At 46.7% G+C, this 18,376-nt stretch overlaps 1 protein-coding gene across 1 annotated transcript in view; it reads right to left on the bottom strand.

Annotated features, from left to right (window-relative positions):
* Window positions 1-18,376, bottom strand: part of SLC26A8 (solute carrier family 26 member 8) — a 78,848-nt gene that overhangs the window by 15,348 nt on the left and 45,124 nt on the right. Inside the window, exons 9-12 of the mRNA XM_066252916.1 lie at window positions 10,671-10,818; window positions 9,708-9,821; window positions 5,752-5,829; window positions 1,416-1,511 (exon numbers count right to left, since the gene is read on the bottom strand). Of these exons, the coding sequence (XP_066109013.1) occupies window positions 1,416-1,511; window positions 5,752-5,829; window positions 9,708-9,821; window positions 10,671-10,818 (436 nt within the window). The remainder of the gene's footprint in view (window positions 1-1,415; window positions 1,512-5,751; window positions 5,830-9,707; window positions 9,822-10,670; window positions 10,819-18,376) is intronic.

Here is an 18,376-nt window from a genome sequence, read left to right on the forward strand (position 1 = left end):
AGAGAGGGGGAGGGTGTGCCCCAGAGAGGAGGAGGGTGTCCCCCAGCTCTGTGCCCCAGAGAGGGGGAGGGTGCCCCCCAGCTCTGTGCCCCAGAGAGGAGGAGGGTGTCCCCAGCTCTGTGCCCCAGAGAGGAGGAGGGTGTCCCCCAGCTCTGTGCCCCAGAGAGGAGGAGGGTGTCCCCCAGCTCTGTGCCCCAGAGAGGGGGAGGGTGCCCCCCAGCTCTGTGCCCCAGAGAGGGGGAGGGTGCCCCCCAGCTCTGTGCCCCAGAGAGGGGGAGGGTGCCCCCCAGCTCTGTGCCCCAGAGAGGGGGAGGGTGTCCCCCAGCTCTGTGCCCCAGAGAGGGGGAGGGTGCCCCCCAGCTCTGTGCCCCAGAGAGGGGGAGGGTGCCCCCCAGCTCTGTGCCCCAGAGAGGGGGAGGGTGCCCCCCAGCTCTGTGCCCCAGAGAGGGGGAGGGTGCCCCCCAGCTCTGTGCCCCAGAGAGGGGGAGGGTGCCCCCCAGCTCTGTGCCCCAGAGAGGGGGAGGGTGCCCCCCAGCTCTGTGCCCCAGAGAGGAGGAAGGTGTCCCCAGCTCAGTGCCCCAGAGAGGAGGAGGGTGTCCCCCAGCTCTGTGCCCCAGAGAGGGGGAGGGTGTCCCCCAGCTCTGTGCCCCAGAGAGGAGGAGGGTGCCCCCCAGCTCTGTGCCCCAGAGAGGAGGAGGGTGTCCTCCAGCTCTGTGCCCCAGAGAGGGGGAGGGTGTGCCCCAGAGAGGAGGAGGGTGTCCCCCAGCTCTGTGCCCCAGAGAGGGGGAGGGTGCCCCCCAGCTCTGTGCCCCAGAGAGGAGGAGGGTGTCCCCAGCTCTGTGCCCCAGAGAGGAGGAGGGTGTCCCCCAGCTCTGTGCCCCAGAGAGGGGGAGGGTGTCCCCCAGCTCTGTGCCCCAGAGAGGAGGAGGGTGCCCCCCAGCTCTGTGCCCCAGAGAGGAGGAGGGTGTCCCCCAGCTCTGTGCCCCAGAGAGGAGGAGGGTGTCCCTCAGCTCTGTGCCCCAGAGAGGAGGAGGGTGTGCCCCAGAGAGGAGGGTGCCCCCCAGCTCTGTGCCCCAGAGAGGGGGAGGGTGCCCCATCAGCTACGCAGGCAAGACCCCTCTTTCTCTTATTAGGATCTGTGTCTCTGGGCGAAAAGCCATTCAAATATGCCAGGCCTGACAACCCTTTTGACTAAATTCGTATGTGCCTATGGTCACTTTTTATTTAATTTGCCTAGTTGGAGTGAGGTCGCTTTATTTCCTTGCACCGATATCCTTGACTTCCTATTTAAAGCGAAAGCAGAGTACTGGGCATCAGAGCTCAAGTGTCCTTCCCGCTGGTGTCGTTTGGTGGCTCTCTTTCCCTCTGTCCCCCCCCCGCCCCGCCCCTGCGTCAGCTGGCGCACCTACACTCACACAGTCATACTGGTTCTGCCGCCACAGGTCCGGTAGGTAGTAGAAGTCTTCAAGGTAGGGTAGGACGTTGCTGACAACGACAGCAGCCAGCACAGCCTGTGGGAGGAGGGGGTGAAGGTAAACCCTGCTCCACTTTTCCTTCAGGGGTCAAACTCCCACATCATTGCAGAGGAGCCCCCCAAAAGTTAACCTTGCCACTCAGAGACAGCAGGCATTGATACTGCATAGAAAATATACCGTGTCTGTGTTTTAACTCATTGTCTAATCAAATAAGTATTCTCCGCATTTTTTTCTCTGCTTTCCGCCATTACTTGTCACACACAGGACAAAGCAAGGCCAAGGCCAGGGACTGACTGATTCAGCCAGGAGAGCTACAACAAGCCCCGTTTGGATTCAGACAGTGGGAGGAACAGTAGCCAGAGGCTGTGGTCTTCTCTGTGTCAGGGCTGACACTTCCGGTGTTAGGACAGGACCCTCAGAAGGCTGGCATCTTTGGCTCCTTGGCCTTGCTTTGTCTAGTCTGCCTGACACATCATGTTACCACATTGCCGATATCGTCAGATGAAATGACAAATTAAGGGAACGTCCATTCACAGAAACTCTAAAATAGTTTCTTCTTCTTTTTTTTTTTCTGAAGTTGGAAATGGGGAGGCAGTCAGACAGACTCCCGCATGCGCCTGACCAGGATCCACCTGGCATGCCCACCAGGGGGTGATGCTCTGCCCATCTGGGGCATTGCTCTGTTGCAACCAGGGCCATTCTAGCACCTGAGCAGAGGCCATGGAGCCATCCTCAGTGCCCGGGCCAACTTTGCTCCAATGGAGCCTTGGCTGCGGGAGGGGAAGAGAGAGACAGAGAGGAAGGAGAGGGGGAGGGGTGGAGAAGCAGATGGGCGCTTCTCCTGTGTGCCCTGGCTAGGAATCGAACCTGGGACTCCTGCACGCCAGGCCGACGCTCTACCACTGAACCAACCGGCCAGGACCTAAAATAGTTTCAACTGGGCTTTTGTTCAGTTTAATTATGATACATTATAATTATTTCAACAATGAGATATCTTTCTTTTTTATCCATCAGATCAAATTAGCAAATTGAAAACACTCCATATATATGGTCGTGGAGTATAAAAGAGTGTGGCCCTTTTTGAAAATAATTCATCAATATATAAAGACATGCTGATATGCTTTCACACAGAAATTGTTTTACTTTTAGAAATCTACCTTAAATATAGAAAAAAGTAGATGTACAAAAGTACTCACTGTTGCCTTATTTATAATAACAAAAATTCAGGCAACCTAATTTTCCAATAAGAAAATAGCTTATTAAATAAATCATAGTATGAGGTATCATGCTATCTATTACATGCAAACAAGAATGCAAAGTTGTACATCCAGTTTGGTTATAACTATGCAATGTAATATCCATCCATAAAAAAGAATCCTGATCAGATACATGCCAAAATGTTAATAGTGGTTTACTTGTAATTGTGGATGGCATTTTTCTCTTATGAATTTTCCAAAGTTGTTTTTGTTTGTTTGCTTTTTTAGAGACAGAGATAGAAAGGGACAGACAGACAGGAACAGAGATGAGAAGCATCATTAGTTTTTCGTTGCGCATTGTGATGCCTTAGTTGTTCATTGATTGCTTTCTCATATGTGCCTTGAACAGGGGGCTCCAGCCAAGCCAGTGACCCCTTGCTCAAGCCAGCGACCTTGGGTCCAAGCTGGTGAGCTTTTGCTCAAACTAGATGAGCCCGCACTCAAGCTGGTGACCTCGGAGTCTCGAACCTGGGGTGTTGAACCTGGGTCATCGGCATCCCAGTCCGATGCTCTATCCACTGCACCACCGCCTAGTCAGGCCAAAGTTTTTAAAAAATAAGCATGTCTACTTTTCTAATAGAAAGAATGTGTCTTCAAGATGAGGAAATAAAAATCTATACTCATAGGATGTAAAAATCATCAGGGTCTTAAAATAGGACTAACTTTGAGAAACAGTTCCTTGTATTCATGACATCCTTGTATTTAACATCTCTCAGCCTTTTCCTAGTCATCCTCCCCTCTGGGTACTCTCCACCAGGAATAGGAATGGCTGGCTCCAAGCTTACTCTGGCTTTCTGAGGTCACTCAGGGACCCGCTGGACTCGACAGCGGAGGAGGGAAGCAGAGGTGGAGTTAGCAGGAACTACTACTTCTTTCCCATCTCATCTTCTTTGCAGTCAGGAATCTCCAAACGCCCTGCCATTTGCAGTGAGACGGGGTGGGCAGGAAAATAATCTCAACTTCCTAGGGTTTTTGTAAGACTATTGGCTTGCCAGGTTGTGCGTGGGGTCATGGATAAGACCCCATGGTTGCTGGCTTGGGCCCAAGGTCGCTGGCTTGAGCAAGGGGTCACTGGCTTGGCTGGAACCCCCTGGTCAAGGCACATATGAGAAAGCAATCAATGAACAACTAAAGTGCCGCAACTACGAGTTGATGCTTCTCATCTCTCTCCCTTCCTCTCTGTCTCTCGCTCTCGCTTAAAAAAAAAAAAAAAAAAAAAAAAGACTATTGGCTTGAGGGAAGGAAGGTGAAGAGGAAACATATATTTTCATAAAACAATATACAATAAAAATTTACCTTTCTGAATACTAAGGTTAGACATGCTTATGTGTAGAGAAGAAATACACACACACACACACACACACATATCACTTCCATCATCCAAGAGGTAACATTGTTAACATTTTTGTATGTTCCATTTTTTCCCCATACAAGTTGCAACAATATTGAATATGCTATTTTGTATCACATTTAAAAAATTTTTGTGTTGGTCCCTTTGTGAACTAATTGATATCCTAGCCAGGATGCTCCAAACAATTCTTCAGATAAAGATTTTGCAACAAGCTATTTCTAGTCTTTCACGGAAGGAAGGAGCCCTTGGTCCTCCTGGTGCCCCGTCCGTATCGTAATTTAGGTATTCCACTGATCAGACTGTGTTCACATCTCCTCACTCAGACACAGCCTCACGAGATGCTGTAAAAGTAACATGACATGAATGACATGGGTAGCCAGCAGCAGGGGGGGTTCTTTTGCTAACATATTTATCGTAAAGGAGTCCTACCTACTTATATCACTAGCCTTCGGTGAATTCTGACAGATTTTTATTAGTTTGGAATTTTTAAAAATTCTGATTCCTCTGGCTATTAAGAAAAAAAATATCACAGTTCAAAAGTAAATTAGTGAGCGGCTTTGCTAAAATAAACTCCAAGAGTTATCACACCAAATGTGCTAATCCAAACTAAATTGTGGAGATGACTTCTGTGGGAATCAGAGGACAGCTTGCGCGATAAACACAAGCTTAATCCCCCTCTGCCCGCACAGAGCCCATGGCCGGGCTCCAAGGTCCCTGAATCGTAAGAGCAGAAGGCACAACGGCCTTGAGGTGGTCCTACTCTGCTGCAGCCTGACAGTCACCAGGCAGAATGGACTTGTTCAAGAGGAGGGGGGTGACATGTACAACTGACTGCCACCTCAGTGTGTCACCAAGTGGCGACACCAGGGACGAAGCCCCCTCCCACCTCCCTTACTGCTACTAACTAAATGGCTGACGGCAACACTAAAGAAATTTAAAAGGAAATGATGGTCACTGGGCATCGATCTCTATTGCAACTTAGAACAACTCAATGATAGCCAGTGATTAATTAGTCTGAAATCTCTCAACGCAAGGCGGGTCAGTCTCACTAAAAGGGGAGAAATGGCACGTAAGCGTATAGGAGCATCCTAGCTGAACGCGTAGAGTCATAACTCAGCATCCGAGCCCTGTGATTAGTATCTGTCAACTAACCAGGAGACCTGTGGTAGCAAGAGAGGGACTGAGTTCACACGAATGCAAAACAAAGCCTTCTGGAAACAGTTTCGGGAACCAGGTGGCAGGAATGAATAATGCACAGTGAGCTTCGGAGGCTGGGCTGGGTAACGGGCGCTCTGGCACCTGAAGTCTATTCTGGTCATCTCTAACCAAATCCCTCTTTGTAAAGCTTACTTTACAGCTTGAGCAACGAGAAGAAGGGTAATGAAGAATGAGAAGAATAACAATAATGGCTACTGTTCCTCGAGTGCTTTATGACGAGCCTCACACTGTTCTCTTTCTATGATCTACGGCATCTTAAGCTAACTCCCCGTCCTGTGAGGTAGATGCTATGATGTTTTAAAGGAAAAGGGAGAGAGAGAGAGAGAGAGACTGGGGCAGCCCCCCACCCCCACCCAGGGACAAGCTGAATGAGCTTTCCTGGGATACCCACCAAGATGCAATCTGGAGACCGGGGCTTTCTTGGCTTAGGTATTTGATCAGTTCCACTTACATTTGGCAGGTCGTAGAAAAAGTGTCCCACCTTCAGCATGAGGAGAAGCATCACACCTGCTCCTACCAGAGATGCAAACTGAAGAGAAAGAACTGGTTGGAGAGAGACTGTCAGGAGCGCGTTGGTCCCTGCCTGCAGCTGAGCTTGCTGAGAAGCCTGTCAGTTTCTCTTAAAAAGGTCTTGATTGTAACCCCCCTGCCTCAGTGCATTTCTGTTTTGTAACCCCCCCTGCCTCAGTGCATTTCTGTTGAACTGATAGCATCAGGGCTTGTCAGCGTGCTAAACACGTGCTAGGTACTCAATATGACCTTGTTGCGTAAAACGCACGAATGCTTTCCAGAAAGTTCCAAATTGTCTTGAGTGTTTGCATCTTTATTCCATAGCTTTTTGCTGCGTTATCTGGTTTCCTAAAACCTAGCTTGCGTCTCCCCCCAACTTAACCCCCCTCCTTGAGCAGTTTCGAAAGCCCTAGTAGAGTCATCCCAGTCAGCCCTGAAACCCCAGCCCGTCCCACTGCTCATCACAATAAATAACCCCCACCCCCGCTCTCAGAGCGGGGACAAGGCAAGGAGGCCGGTCCTTGGAAAGCAGAGAATCGGAAAGGAACCCCGTCAGGGAGAACAGGGAAGCACAGTGGTCAGAAGTGAATAAGCAGGATGACCGACCAGGGTCGGCCCAGTAGGCCACCGCCCCCGGTGGCTGGGAGGGCCCGCAGGTTCCACCACAGCCAGTGAAGAAAAGGGAGCTGGGGGGTCTAGGCTGGGGAGAGTGAAGGAGAGATCCAGACAGACACAGGTACACAGCCGGTGTGTCCGCCAGGCAAAAAATACTGCTGCCCCGGGAGGGGGGGGGGGCAGCTCGTGTCTGGGAGGCCCAGAGCCGGACCCCAGCCTCTCCGCGTCCTAGGGAGCATTTGAAGAAGGGGAGGTGTCCTCAGGCAGAGTGAGCCCTAAGTCCCCGGAGAGAAGGGGCGGCGGGAACTCCCGCTGCTGCGGGGTGAAGGAGGCTGAGCCCGGGCTCAGAGGACTTAGTGGGTCCAGAGACTCGGAATGGAGGCCGGGCAGCTGCAACGTGAGCGGCCAGGGGCCGGCAGCCGTCTCTGCTTGGGCCAGTGATTGGCACCGGGCAGACCAGCGTCTCAGGGAAGGGTTTACCCGCGTCCCGAGGGACATGCCTCCCAGGAAGGGTCACTGCGCCGCAGGGGGGGGGGGTGTCACTGGTGGGGGCGGGGGTGGACGATGCAGTGACAGGAAACAAGCCGAGGGCCGTGGGCGGCTGCCTTCGAGGCAGGGCCTTGGTCCGGCAGGCGCAGGCCGAACCGGAACCATCTTCCTTCCCTCCTTCTGTACCCACCCAGCCCCCCTTCACAACCCGGGCAGGCTCCACCTCCTCCGCCATTCTCCGTCTTCCGCTATTCGGGGCACTTTTGATTCATTGTATCGTTCTGCACTTCGTTTGACTTGCACGGGGACCTAGCGTTCTTCCCAACGGTGTGCATCTCTTCTTCCTCGAGTTCTGCTACGCTGAGGTACTGACCCCGCAGAGCGACTGGGAACTCAGGCCTGCGACTGCCCGGCCCATTTCTTCTTATCACAAAACTCTCCCATTTTGACTTCAAAGTTTTTTTCACTCTTGCATAGATCCTCCTTCTTCTTAGCATAACCCAACTTCCTTTTTCTCTGTTAAAGAGAAGTGGGAGAGGGCGCCCCCTTGACGCCAGCGTGTCTGGAGGAAGCTCTTGAAACGATGCTCAGTCCACGTAGAATACGGCCGCCCTCTTGCCCCTGCCTGGTCATCTGTCACTAGCTTTCGCCTTACATTTCACCGGATTTAAGCGCTGTCACACTGTATCTCTCCCCGTGAACATTTAGTGCCCTCTCTACAGACACTCCAACTTCTAACTGTGGCTCTGTCTTCCTACCACGCTTCTGCGGCCTAAGCTTCTCTTTGACCTTAGCCTGCCTTTGACCTCTGTCTCTGTTCCTCTGCCTTCTGAGCCCGGACCCATTCCCCGGTTTCAATTCTGACAGTTCTTTGACATTTCATCAGGCTACATAGCTGAAATGGAATACCTCTCATGGTGTAATGTTATAACTTTTTTTTTTCTGGGCTGGGGGAAAGAGACAGAGACAGAGAGACAGAGAGACAGAGAGAGGCATCAACTTGTTCTACTAAGTTGTGTATCCATTGATGGCTTCTCGTATGTGTCCTGACCGGGACTTGAACCTGTGACCTCGGGTTTGAGCCTGTGACCTCGGGGTCCAACAGGCACCCATAGGATTGAGCGGGAGACCCCAGGATTGAACCAGCAACCTGGGCACTAAGTAATGATGCTCTATCCACTGTGCCATCAACAAGGGCTAACGTAACTTTTATCTAGTAAGTTCAAAATTCATGAACACTGGACTCATGCCTACAATCCGGCAAGGAGGCTGGCCTTCAGAGCCTTCCTCACCATCGTTCTCCCTTGCCCTTCTCTCTCCCCTCCCAGCCACCCATACACGTAGCTCACGAATTCAGAACACCTGAAGGGAGTCTGCTCTAGGTACTTTTCTCTTACGCAAAGGTAGAATGGTCATAAATGCCCTAGGCTTATCGAGACAAAGACCTTACTCTCTACCCTGGAAAGCCTTTGCCATGCCCTTTGGGGAAGCCAGGAAAGTTTCTGGTTTGACTGTGAGAATGGAGACAGAGTTTTATTATTACTTTCCCCAGACGAGGACTGAGAATATATCTCCCACAGAAAAAAAATGTTAATAGGTGATGGTTAGTTTGCCTGAATAGAGTTTGTTAGATATGTAACATGAAAAATGTGCTTTTTGCTTGTTTGTTTGTTTGTGGGTTAACATAGGGAAGCTTCTCACATAGAATAAAACGTCTGTAGAAAATGACGTTCAGGTTCCAGACTGACAAATAGTTTTTTTTTTTTTTAATTTATTTTATTTTTATTCATTTTTTAGAGGAGAGGGAGAGAGAGAGAGAGAGAGAGAGAGGAGAGACAGAGAGAGAGAAGTGGGGGAGGAGCTGGAAGCATCAACTCCCATATGTGCCTTGATCAGGCAAGCCCAGGGTTTTGAACCAGCGACCTCAGCATTTCCAGGTCGACGCTTTTATCCACTGCGCCACCACAGGTCAGGCCAGACTGACAAATAGTTTTAAGGCAAAAATCTAAGTCAGCGGTTCTCAACCTGTGGGTCGCGACCCCGGCGGGGGTCGAATGACCAAAACACAGGGGTGGCCTAAAGCCATCGGAAATTCCGCCGGGGTCTCGACCCACAGGTTGAGAACCGCTGATCTAAGTAAAAATTAAGGCAAGCGTGAAATCCAAATTCTTCCAACAGCTCTTTCCCAACAGGTACAACATTCAAAGAGCAACATGATGGACAGCATTATGCTAAGTGCAACCAGCCAGTCAGAGAAAGACAAACACCCTATGGTTTCACTCATGTGTGGACGCTAAAGAACAAAACAAACTAACAAACAAAACAGAAGCAGACTCATAGGCAGAGAACAGACTGGCAGGCATCAGGAAGAAGGGGGGCGGGTATAAGAAGGTGGAAGGCTAAAGCAAAACAACCACCACCTCACAGACACAGACGAGAGTATGGTGATTACCAGAGGGGAAGGGGGGAGGGGAAGGTAGAAGAGAGTAGAAGGGGGACAAATGGTGACGGAAGGGGGGAGGGGAAGGTAGAAGAGAGTAGAAGGGGGACAAATGGTGACGGAAGGAGACAGGACTTGGGGTGGTGAACGCACAATACAATAGACAGATGATGTGTTCTAGAATTATACACCTGAAACCTACATAGTGAATTCAAAACCACCCCAATGAATTCAATAATAAAAAAAAATAATAAAACAACATGATTAAACTAATGCAATGCTTTTCTATGAATATATTTATGAATAGACATAATATCTCTGTAGGTTAGAGATCAAATTCTGTTTCAACATACCTGTTGTCTCCCACCACATTTATCCTGGATCACAGTCCTGACAACAGCACCGGTAAACACGCAGGATCTAAAAAAGGAGCTGACCACATTGCCAAGGCCGAGGGCTATTAAATCCTACAACGAAACGGCAAACAATTCGGGCTGTTTGTTGAAAAATGCTGGTTGGAATTTGAACTCAAAGTATACTGTCTATCTCCTGTGTATGAGGATAGGTTGTTTATATCAATTCAAATAACACAATATATCAATTCGAAAGAACATAAGGACGGCAAGGCTGATGTCCAGAGGAGGCTGAAACCTGATGTTAGCTAGTCACCAAGGGGAAAGCACTTTTCCAAAGCGAGAAAAGGAGACTTTTGCCTTATTATCCTCTTTCTCACGCTCGCTAGGGCTTAGAATGACAGAGTACATTGTACAATTTTCCTCTCTTGATCCTAAATGTCAGAGTGGGACACCTCATGCTTCCATATGTCCTTTTTGAGTCCTTGGGAAAGTTAAGCCAAACTCGGAATGATTGGAGATTTTTCAAAATTAAAAAAAAAAAAAAAAAAGACAACTATTTCTGGAAGATCGACTTAATTACATTAGCAGCCTGGTTTTGCTGTTCCGTGTCATTTCTGATTGAACCTCAGACTGGGGTTGATTTCTAAGGACTGGGTGGGAAGGAAGATAAAATGAAGAGGAGAGGAGCTCTCCTAGCCTAACAACATGATGACATAGGCTACCTTCTTGCACCCCTACGCCCTGTCTGGTCTAGGGGAAGAACGCTCGCTATCACTCAGGTGGGGTCAGAGTTACGTGTGCCCCACTTCTCAAAACTCCTTTGGTAATTACAGTTCAAATTATGGCCCAGGTGGTTCCCTGGTTACAGAAGAATCCGGTTGCCACCTTGGCAGGAGGCTCAGCTTGGAGAACAAAGACTGAAGGGTCAGGGACAGTCATAGAAAGGCCTCTCCTTCTCACCTGGTTGGAATTGACTTTGTAGTTATGGGCACTGGCAGTCTTCCTGCCCACGAATATTAGCAGTGCGGTGCTCACGAAAGCTAGGGAGAAGGCTTCTAAAAGGACTTTCGGAAGAAGTTGGAAGTCTGGCGCTTCCGGAAACAGGAAGCTGGAATAAAATGTGGGGGAATTATTCCTGGAGAGCAGGAATCATGTATTGGCCCCTCCCCCGCTCCATCCTTATTATACAGGGCAGACCGGATGCGTTAAAAAAAAAAAAAAAAGTAACAGTAAGAGATAAGAACAATTGAGGTAGCAGCCTGCCAACACTGCCCTCAAACTAAGCCAAATTACAAAATCCGTTAAAAGAACATGAAATGCTATCTTCTAGTACGAGGTTTCTGCTGTGTAGCGATGAGAAAAAAACAAAACAGGAAAAAATAAATAAATGCCCCACAAAGACCGAGGAGACACGGTTTATTTACACTGTTCAAGACCACACCAGTGGGTAAACGATAGGGAGATAGCATATCTAAGATGGTTTAGAGCTAAAAAGCTCAGTGAATTAATTCTCTTCTATTCACAGGCAAATCTTACGGGGATAAAATTTTAGTCGTTGCCCTTTATCCACATTATTTCCAGTTCCAGCCACCTCTTCCTTCCTGTAGCTTTTTTTTTTTCCTTCAAGTTTTGGTTATTGTGGTAAAATACACATGACGTGAAATTTACCATCTTATGCATTTTTAAACGTACAGTTTTGGAGTATGAAATACATTCATAATGTGCAACCACCACCATCACCGACCCCGTAACTCTTTCCATCCTGTAAAACTGAAACTCTGTGCTCATTCACAGTAACTGTGTTGAATAGAACTGGTGAGAGTGGGCATCCTTGTCCTGTTCTTGATCTTAGAGAAAAAGCTTTCAGTCTATAAACATTGTGATATTTGCTCTAGATTTTTCACGTATGGCTTTTTAAATTTAAAGTCTATTTTGTCATATATTAGTATACCCACTCCTGCTCTCTTTTGGGTACTATTTACATGGAATATCTCTTTCCCATCCTGTCACTTTCAAATGTTTGTCTCTTTGGATATAATATGGGCCTTTTGCAGAAAGCATACAGTTGGATCCTGTGTTTTTATCCATTCTGCAAATCTCTGTCTTTTGGCTGGAGAGTTTAATCCATTTACATTTAAAGTAATTACTGATAAGGAGGAACTTCTGTAATCTTGCCATTTGTTTTCTACATGCCTTATAGCTTTATTTGTCCTTTATTTTGGGCAATACTGTTTTCTTTTCTGTTTAGCTGACTTATTTATTTTCTTAACATATGTTTGTTCTTTTTGTTCTCTTTATTGAGGTACATTTGACAAATAAAATGGTAAGAGGTATACAATGTGATCATTGATACTTAGTTCATTTTTTGTAATGATGTGTTTAAATTCCTTTCTATTTTCCTTCTGTGTACATTTTATAGTTATTTCTTTTGTGGTAACCATAGAGATTACATTTAATATACTAAAGTTAGAACACTCTAACTTGAATTTATACCAGCTTAATTTCAATAACATAAAAAAAATTCTGTTCTTTTATAGCTCTATCCCCAACTCTTTTGGTTACTGATGTTGCAAAATTGTATCTCATATATTGTATACTCCTAACACAAATAATTTTTAAAAATTCATTAGTCTCTTAAATTATGTAGAAATCATAATGTGGAGTTACAAACCATTGTAACAATAACAGTAACTTTCATGATTGCCCCATATTTACTTGTATTGAGATATTTATTTCTTCATACAGCCTCAAGTTACTGTCTAGTATCCTTTCATTTGATCTGACAGGACTCCCCCGCGCTTTGTTGGCAGGGCAGTTCTCGTGGTAATAAACTCCCTCCATTTTTGTTTATCTGGGAATGTCTTAATTTCTCCTTCACTTTTGAAGGAGAGTTTTGCTGGGCATAGGATTCTTAATTGGTAGGTGGTTTTTGTTTTTAATATTTCTCCTAGAACTTTGAATATATTGACCCACTGCATTCTGGCCTCTAAAGTTTCAGACAAGAACTCTGCTCTTATTTTATTGAGGAGTATTTGTGTGTAATGAGTCACTTCTCTTCTGCTGCTTTCAAGATGATCTCTTTGCCACGTGAAAGTTTGATTATAATGTGTCTGGGTGTGGGTCTCTTTGAGTTCATCTTACTAGGAATTTGTTGAGCTTCTTAGATGTTTACATTCATGTCTTTCATCAAATTTGGAGTTTTAGCCATTATTTCTTCAACTGTTCTCTCCATCCTTTTTCTCTTTTTCTTTTGCTTCTGAGACTTCCATGATGCATAGGTTAGTCTTCCTGATGGTGTTCCAGACACCCCTTAGGCTCTTTTCACTTTTCTTCCATTTTTTTTTCTTTCCTCTTTCTCAGACTCAATCATTTCCACTGTCCTATCTTCAAGTTCACTGATTCTTTTGACTGCTCAAATCTGCCTGTGGATACCTCTATAGCCATGTATTGCTTAACACATGGGGATGCATTCTGAGAAATGTGTCATTAGGTGATTTCATCATTGTGCAAACATCACAGAGTGCACTTGCACAAACCTAGATTGTAGAGCCTATTACACTCCTACGCTATATGGTATATAGCCTATTGCTCCTAGGCTACAAACCTGTACAGCATGTCACTGTACTGAATACTGTAGGCAATTGTAAACAATGGTAAGTGTTTGTGTATTTAAAGATATCTAAACATAGAAAAGGCACTGCAAGAATATGATATAAAAGATAAAATATGGTATCCTGTATATAAGGCACTTACCATGAATGGACCTTGCAGGACTGGACATTGCTCTGGGTGAGTTTGTGAGTGAGTGGTGAGCGAATTCAGAGACCTAGGACATTACTGCACACTGCATATTTTATAAACCCTGTACACTTTGGCTGGGATACATTAAATTTATTTTAAAAAGTAATTTTATTTCTTCAATAATAAAGTAACCTTAGCTTACTGTAACCGTTTTACTTCATAAACTTAAAAATTCTTTTTTAACTTTTCAACTCTTTTGTAATAACACCTTAAATTATGAACACATTGTACAGCTGTACAAAAATGTTTTCTTTTTTCATATCCTTATTCTATTACTTTTCTCTTTTTTAAAATTTAAATTTAAAAAAAGGTTTTTTTTAATCTTTTTCTTTAAAAATTTTTTTTTTTGGTTAAAAACTAAAACACACACGAACACGAGCATAGTCGTACATAGTTTGAGGGTCGTCAGCATCACTGTCTTCCCACCTTGTCGCCCTGGACGATCGTCAGGGGCAACAACAAGGACGGCGCTGTCGTCCCCTAGGTTAATGACACCTTCTTCTGGAACACGTCTGAAGGGCCTGACTGGGGCTCTTCCGGAGGTCTCGCTCTCTCCAGAAACACGTCCCTGGTGGTGTGCTTGGTTTGTTTCTGGTTTTTACAATCCATAGTTGGATTGTAAGCAGAGAATGCACCGTGAACATTTGTTTTTTTCTATTAATAGAAACCTTTTGGTGGTGGGTCTAGGTTTTCAAACTTTTTTTTTTTTTTTTCTGAAGCTGGAAACGGGGAGGCAGTCAGACAAACTCCCACATGTGCCTGACTGGGATCCACCTGGCATGCCCACCAGGGGGCGATGCTCTGCCCATCTGGGGCGTCGCTCTATTGCAATCAGAGCCATTCTAGCGCCTGAGGCAGAGGCCACAGAGCCATCCTCAGCGCCCGGGCCAACTTTGCTCCAATGGAGCCTCAGCTGCAGGAGGGGAAGAGAGAGAGAGAGAGGAAGGAGAGGGGGAGGGGTGGAGAAGCAGATGGGTGTCTCTCCTGTGTGCCCTGGCCAGGAATCGAACCTGAGACTCCTGCACGCCAGGCCGACACTCTACTACTGAGCCAACCGGCCAGGGCCTAGGTTTTCAAACTTTTTAAGGAGCAGTTGAGGTCTGAAAAAACTCCTGTTAACCCTCTCACTGTTAATTTAGCTGGAGATTCTCCTCTGTTTTTCTCCCGCAGTTTCCTTTTCTCCTTCTTCAGCTATGTGTTCCTGTTCCAGTTTCAACAGCTCCTCATTAGTCAGTTTCTCAGGAACTGCCTCTGCAGGTTCCTCAATGTCAGCCTCACCCACACCCAGGTTAGAGTGGTTTGCCGTCTCAACCACAGCTTGTTGGTTTTTGCAACCTCCTCACCCTTGGCAAATACTTTGGTTTTTGTTGTTGTTTTTTAAATTTTTTAAATGACTTTATTCATTTTAGAGAGAGAGAAGGGAGAGGCAGGAGAAGAAAGCATCAACTCCCACATGTGCCTTGACCAGGCAAGCCCAGGGTTTTGAACCAGTGACCTCAGCATTCCAGGTTGACACTTATCCACTGTGCCATCATAGTCAGGCCGGCAAATACTTTGAAGTCATGAGAAAACTGTTGAGTGTATTCTTTCTGATGCCATTCATACACTCCTTGGTGACATTACCTCAAGCCCAAGCAAGATTCTTATTTTACTTATTTTTAAAAAAATTTATTTAGCCAGAGAAGGAGGGAGAGAGAGAGAGAGAGACAGACAAGAACATTGATCTGTTCCTGTATGTGCCCTGACCAGGGATCGAACCGGCAACCTCTGCACTTCAGGACAATGCTCTAACCAACTGAGCTATCCGACCAGGGCCCAAACAAAATTCTTTTTTGTGTGTGTGTGACAGAGACAGAGAGAGGGACAGATAGGGACAGACAGGAAAGGAGAGAGATGAGAAACATCAATTCTTTGTTGTGGCACTTTAATTGTTCATTGATTGCTTTCTCATATGTGCCTTGACTGAGGGGCTACAGCAGAACGAGTGACCCCTTGCTCGAGCCAGAGACCTTGGGCTTAAGCTGGTGAGCTTTGCTCAAACCAGATGAGCACGTTGTCAAGCTGGCGACCTCAGGATCTTGAACGTGGGTCCTCTGCATCCCAGTCCGAAACTCTGTCCACTGTGCCACCTCATGGTCAGGCCCAAGTGAGATTCCTGATGCAGTTATAGATTGTTGTAATCCTTCCAGAACTGCATCAATGTCTTCTCAGTGTCTGTTAGTTGCAGCAATAACCTGACCAAAGGTCCTCCTTAGGTAGTAAGCTTAAAAGCTGTTATAATTCCTTGATCTATTGGTTGGATCGAAGAACTTTGATCCCAGATGTTTAGCCCTGGCGGCTGACTCAGTGGATAGAATGTCAGTCCAGTGTATGGATGTTCCAGGTTTAATTCCTGGTCAGGGCACACAGGAGAAGCGACCACCTGCTTCACTCCCCCTCTATCTACCCCTTCTCTCTCTCTTCCTCTCCCACAGCCAGTGGTTCGATTGGTTCTAGCATTGGCCTGGGTGCTGAGGATAGCTCTTGGTCCAAGCATCCATCTCAGGTGCTAAAAATAGCTTGGTTGATTCAAGCATTGACCCAAGATAAGGGTTTCTGGGTGGATCCTTGTCAGGGCACATGTGGGAGTCTGCCTCACTATCTCCCCTCTTCTCACTTAAAAAAAAAAAAGAGGTGAGGCCCTGGCTGGTTGGCTCAGGGGTAGAGCGTTGGCCTGGTGTGCAGGAGTCCCGGGTTTGATTCCCGGCAGGGCACACAGGAGAAGCGCCCATCTGCTTCTCCACCCCTACCCCTCTCCTTCCTCTCTGTCTCTCTCTTCCCCTCCTGCAGCCAAGGCTCCATTGGAGCAAAGTTGGCCCAGGCGCTGATGATGGCTCTGTGGCCTCTGCCTCAGGCGCTAGAATGGCTCTGGTTGCAACAGAGTGACACCCCAGATGGGCAGAGCATTGCCCCCTGGTGGGCATGCCGGGTGTATCCCGGTCGGGCGCATGAGGGAGTCTGTCTGACTGCCTCCCCGTTTCCAACTTCAGAAAAATACAAAAAAAAAAAAAAAAAGAGGTGATATTTGGAGGGAGAAACAATGCTTTGCTATTGGGATGAGATCACCAATAAAAGGAGGACATTAGGGGATATTATCAGCAATAAGCAAAATCTTGACAGGTATGTTATTCTCCAAAAAGTACTTCTCCATTGTGCTGGCATAGCAATTCAGAAGGGCGTGTTGGAAGATGAGCTGGGTTATCCATGATGCACTGCTTCTGCAGTACACAGGTGGCGTGTGCTTATTGGTATGGCTGAAGATGCTGGGGTTCTCAGTGTGCCAGATCACAAAGGATTTCAATTTGTAGCCTGCAACATTGTCCCCAAGCAAGACTGTTATCCTGTCTTAAAAGCCTTGAGACCCAGAATTGCTTGACCTGCTGTTGTGGACCATAAATGGCAAAATGCCATTGTAGATTTGAGGCTTAGCAAAAGGCTAAGTTCTCATCCCACCACCTCCATATTGGCTATGATGCTGAGTATTTGCACCCACTTCACTTGCTTCCTTAAGTTGCTGGAAGCAATTTACATGCCCTTACTCTTTGTTTGTTCAGATGTTGGTTGATTTCACTTATGCATGGTAGGGGGATTCCTATTTATGCCTTGGGAGAGTTCCTGTTTTAGCCTCGGATGTGTAACTTTGTATCAAGGAGTTCCTTGATTTGCATATGGTTATATAATAAAGCAAACTGGGGCTATGGGGCACTCGCATATTGCTATCAGCATTCAAGAGTCCTCCTGGTCCCATCCTTTTTTCTTAATAAGTCTGTTTTCTTAATTCCGCACTGTTTTCCCTCAAAACCCAGAATTAGGAGATGCGCTGGTCCGCAGCAGCCTGCCTATGGATAGAAGTTCTTTTTGGCATCCACTGGCAGAGTAGGGAGGTTTTATCCCTATTGAATATGTATTCCGGCAAGGAATTTTCCTCCACAACCAGCTCACCCAGAGTTTCCAAAAGTTCATCAGCGCTCACAGACTCACCCCTCACTTTCATGGTAGGTAGTGAATCTTTAATCATTTAAACCACCCAGCTCTAGCAGTAAATACAACACTGTAGTTGAGTCTAGCCTTTTTTTTCAAGATCACAAACAAAAAATTTTTTGCTGTGGCTGCGATTGTCATGGTGCTGAGAGGGATATGCTACTGTATCTGGTCTTCAATCCAGGTCATTGGAAGTTTCTCCATGTCTGACACAGCCCTTCTCAAGTTTTTGTTAGTCTTGTTGCTTTCAATGAAGTAGATCCTTTAACAGTTTCCATCAATTCATTCTTGCTTTTCAGAATCAGTGCTACAGTGGCACGGAATATGTCTCACTTGTGAGCAATAGCCGTCACTGATTTTCCAGCTCATAGTCCTTAATCACTGTTCATTTTATTTCCAGGTCCACCCTTCAACATGACCTCTTACTAATAACCTTAACAGTCAATTTTGTATGCTTAGTGGCCACAGTGAATGGAAACAACACGAGATTACATCGAGCACAAAAGAAAATGATGCAATCAGAGACATGGTAAACAAGATGTACAAGGCTGCTGCTGGCATAACATGGCAGACTGTTTTATAGCACACTTGTTTTTTTCATAAGTAGAAAGAGTCAATTCTAAAATAACAATAAAAAGGCCCTGGCCAGTTTGCTCAGTGGTAGAGCATTGGCCCAGCATGTAGATGTCCTGGGTTTGATTCCTGGTCAGGACATACAGGAGAAGATACCATCTGCTTCTCCACACCTCCACCTCCACCTTCTCTCTTTCTCCACCTCCCACAGCCATGGCTCAACTGGTTCAAGTGCATCAGCCCTGGGCGCTGAAGGATGAATAGCTCCATGG

This window comes from Saccopteryx bilineata, chromosome 1 (assembly GCF_036850765.1).
Source record: "Saccopteryx bilineata isolate mSacBil1 chromosome 1, mSacBil1_pri_phased_curated, whole genome shotgun sequence".
Lineage (NCBI taxonomy): Eukaryota > Metazoa > Chordata > Mammalia > Chiroptera > Emballonuridae > Saccopteryx > Saccopteryx bilineata.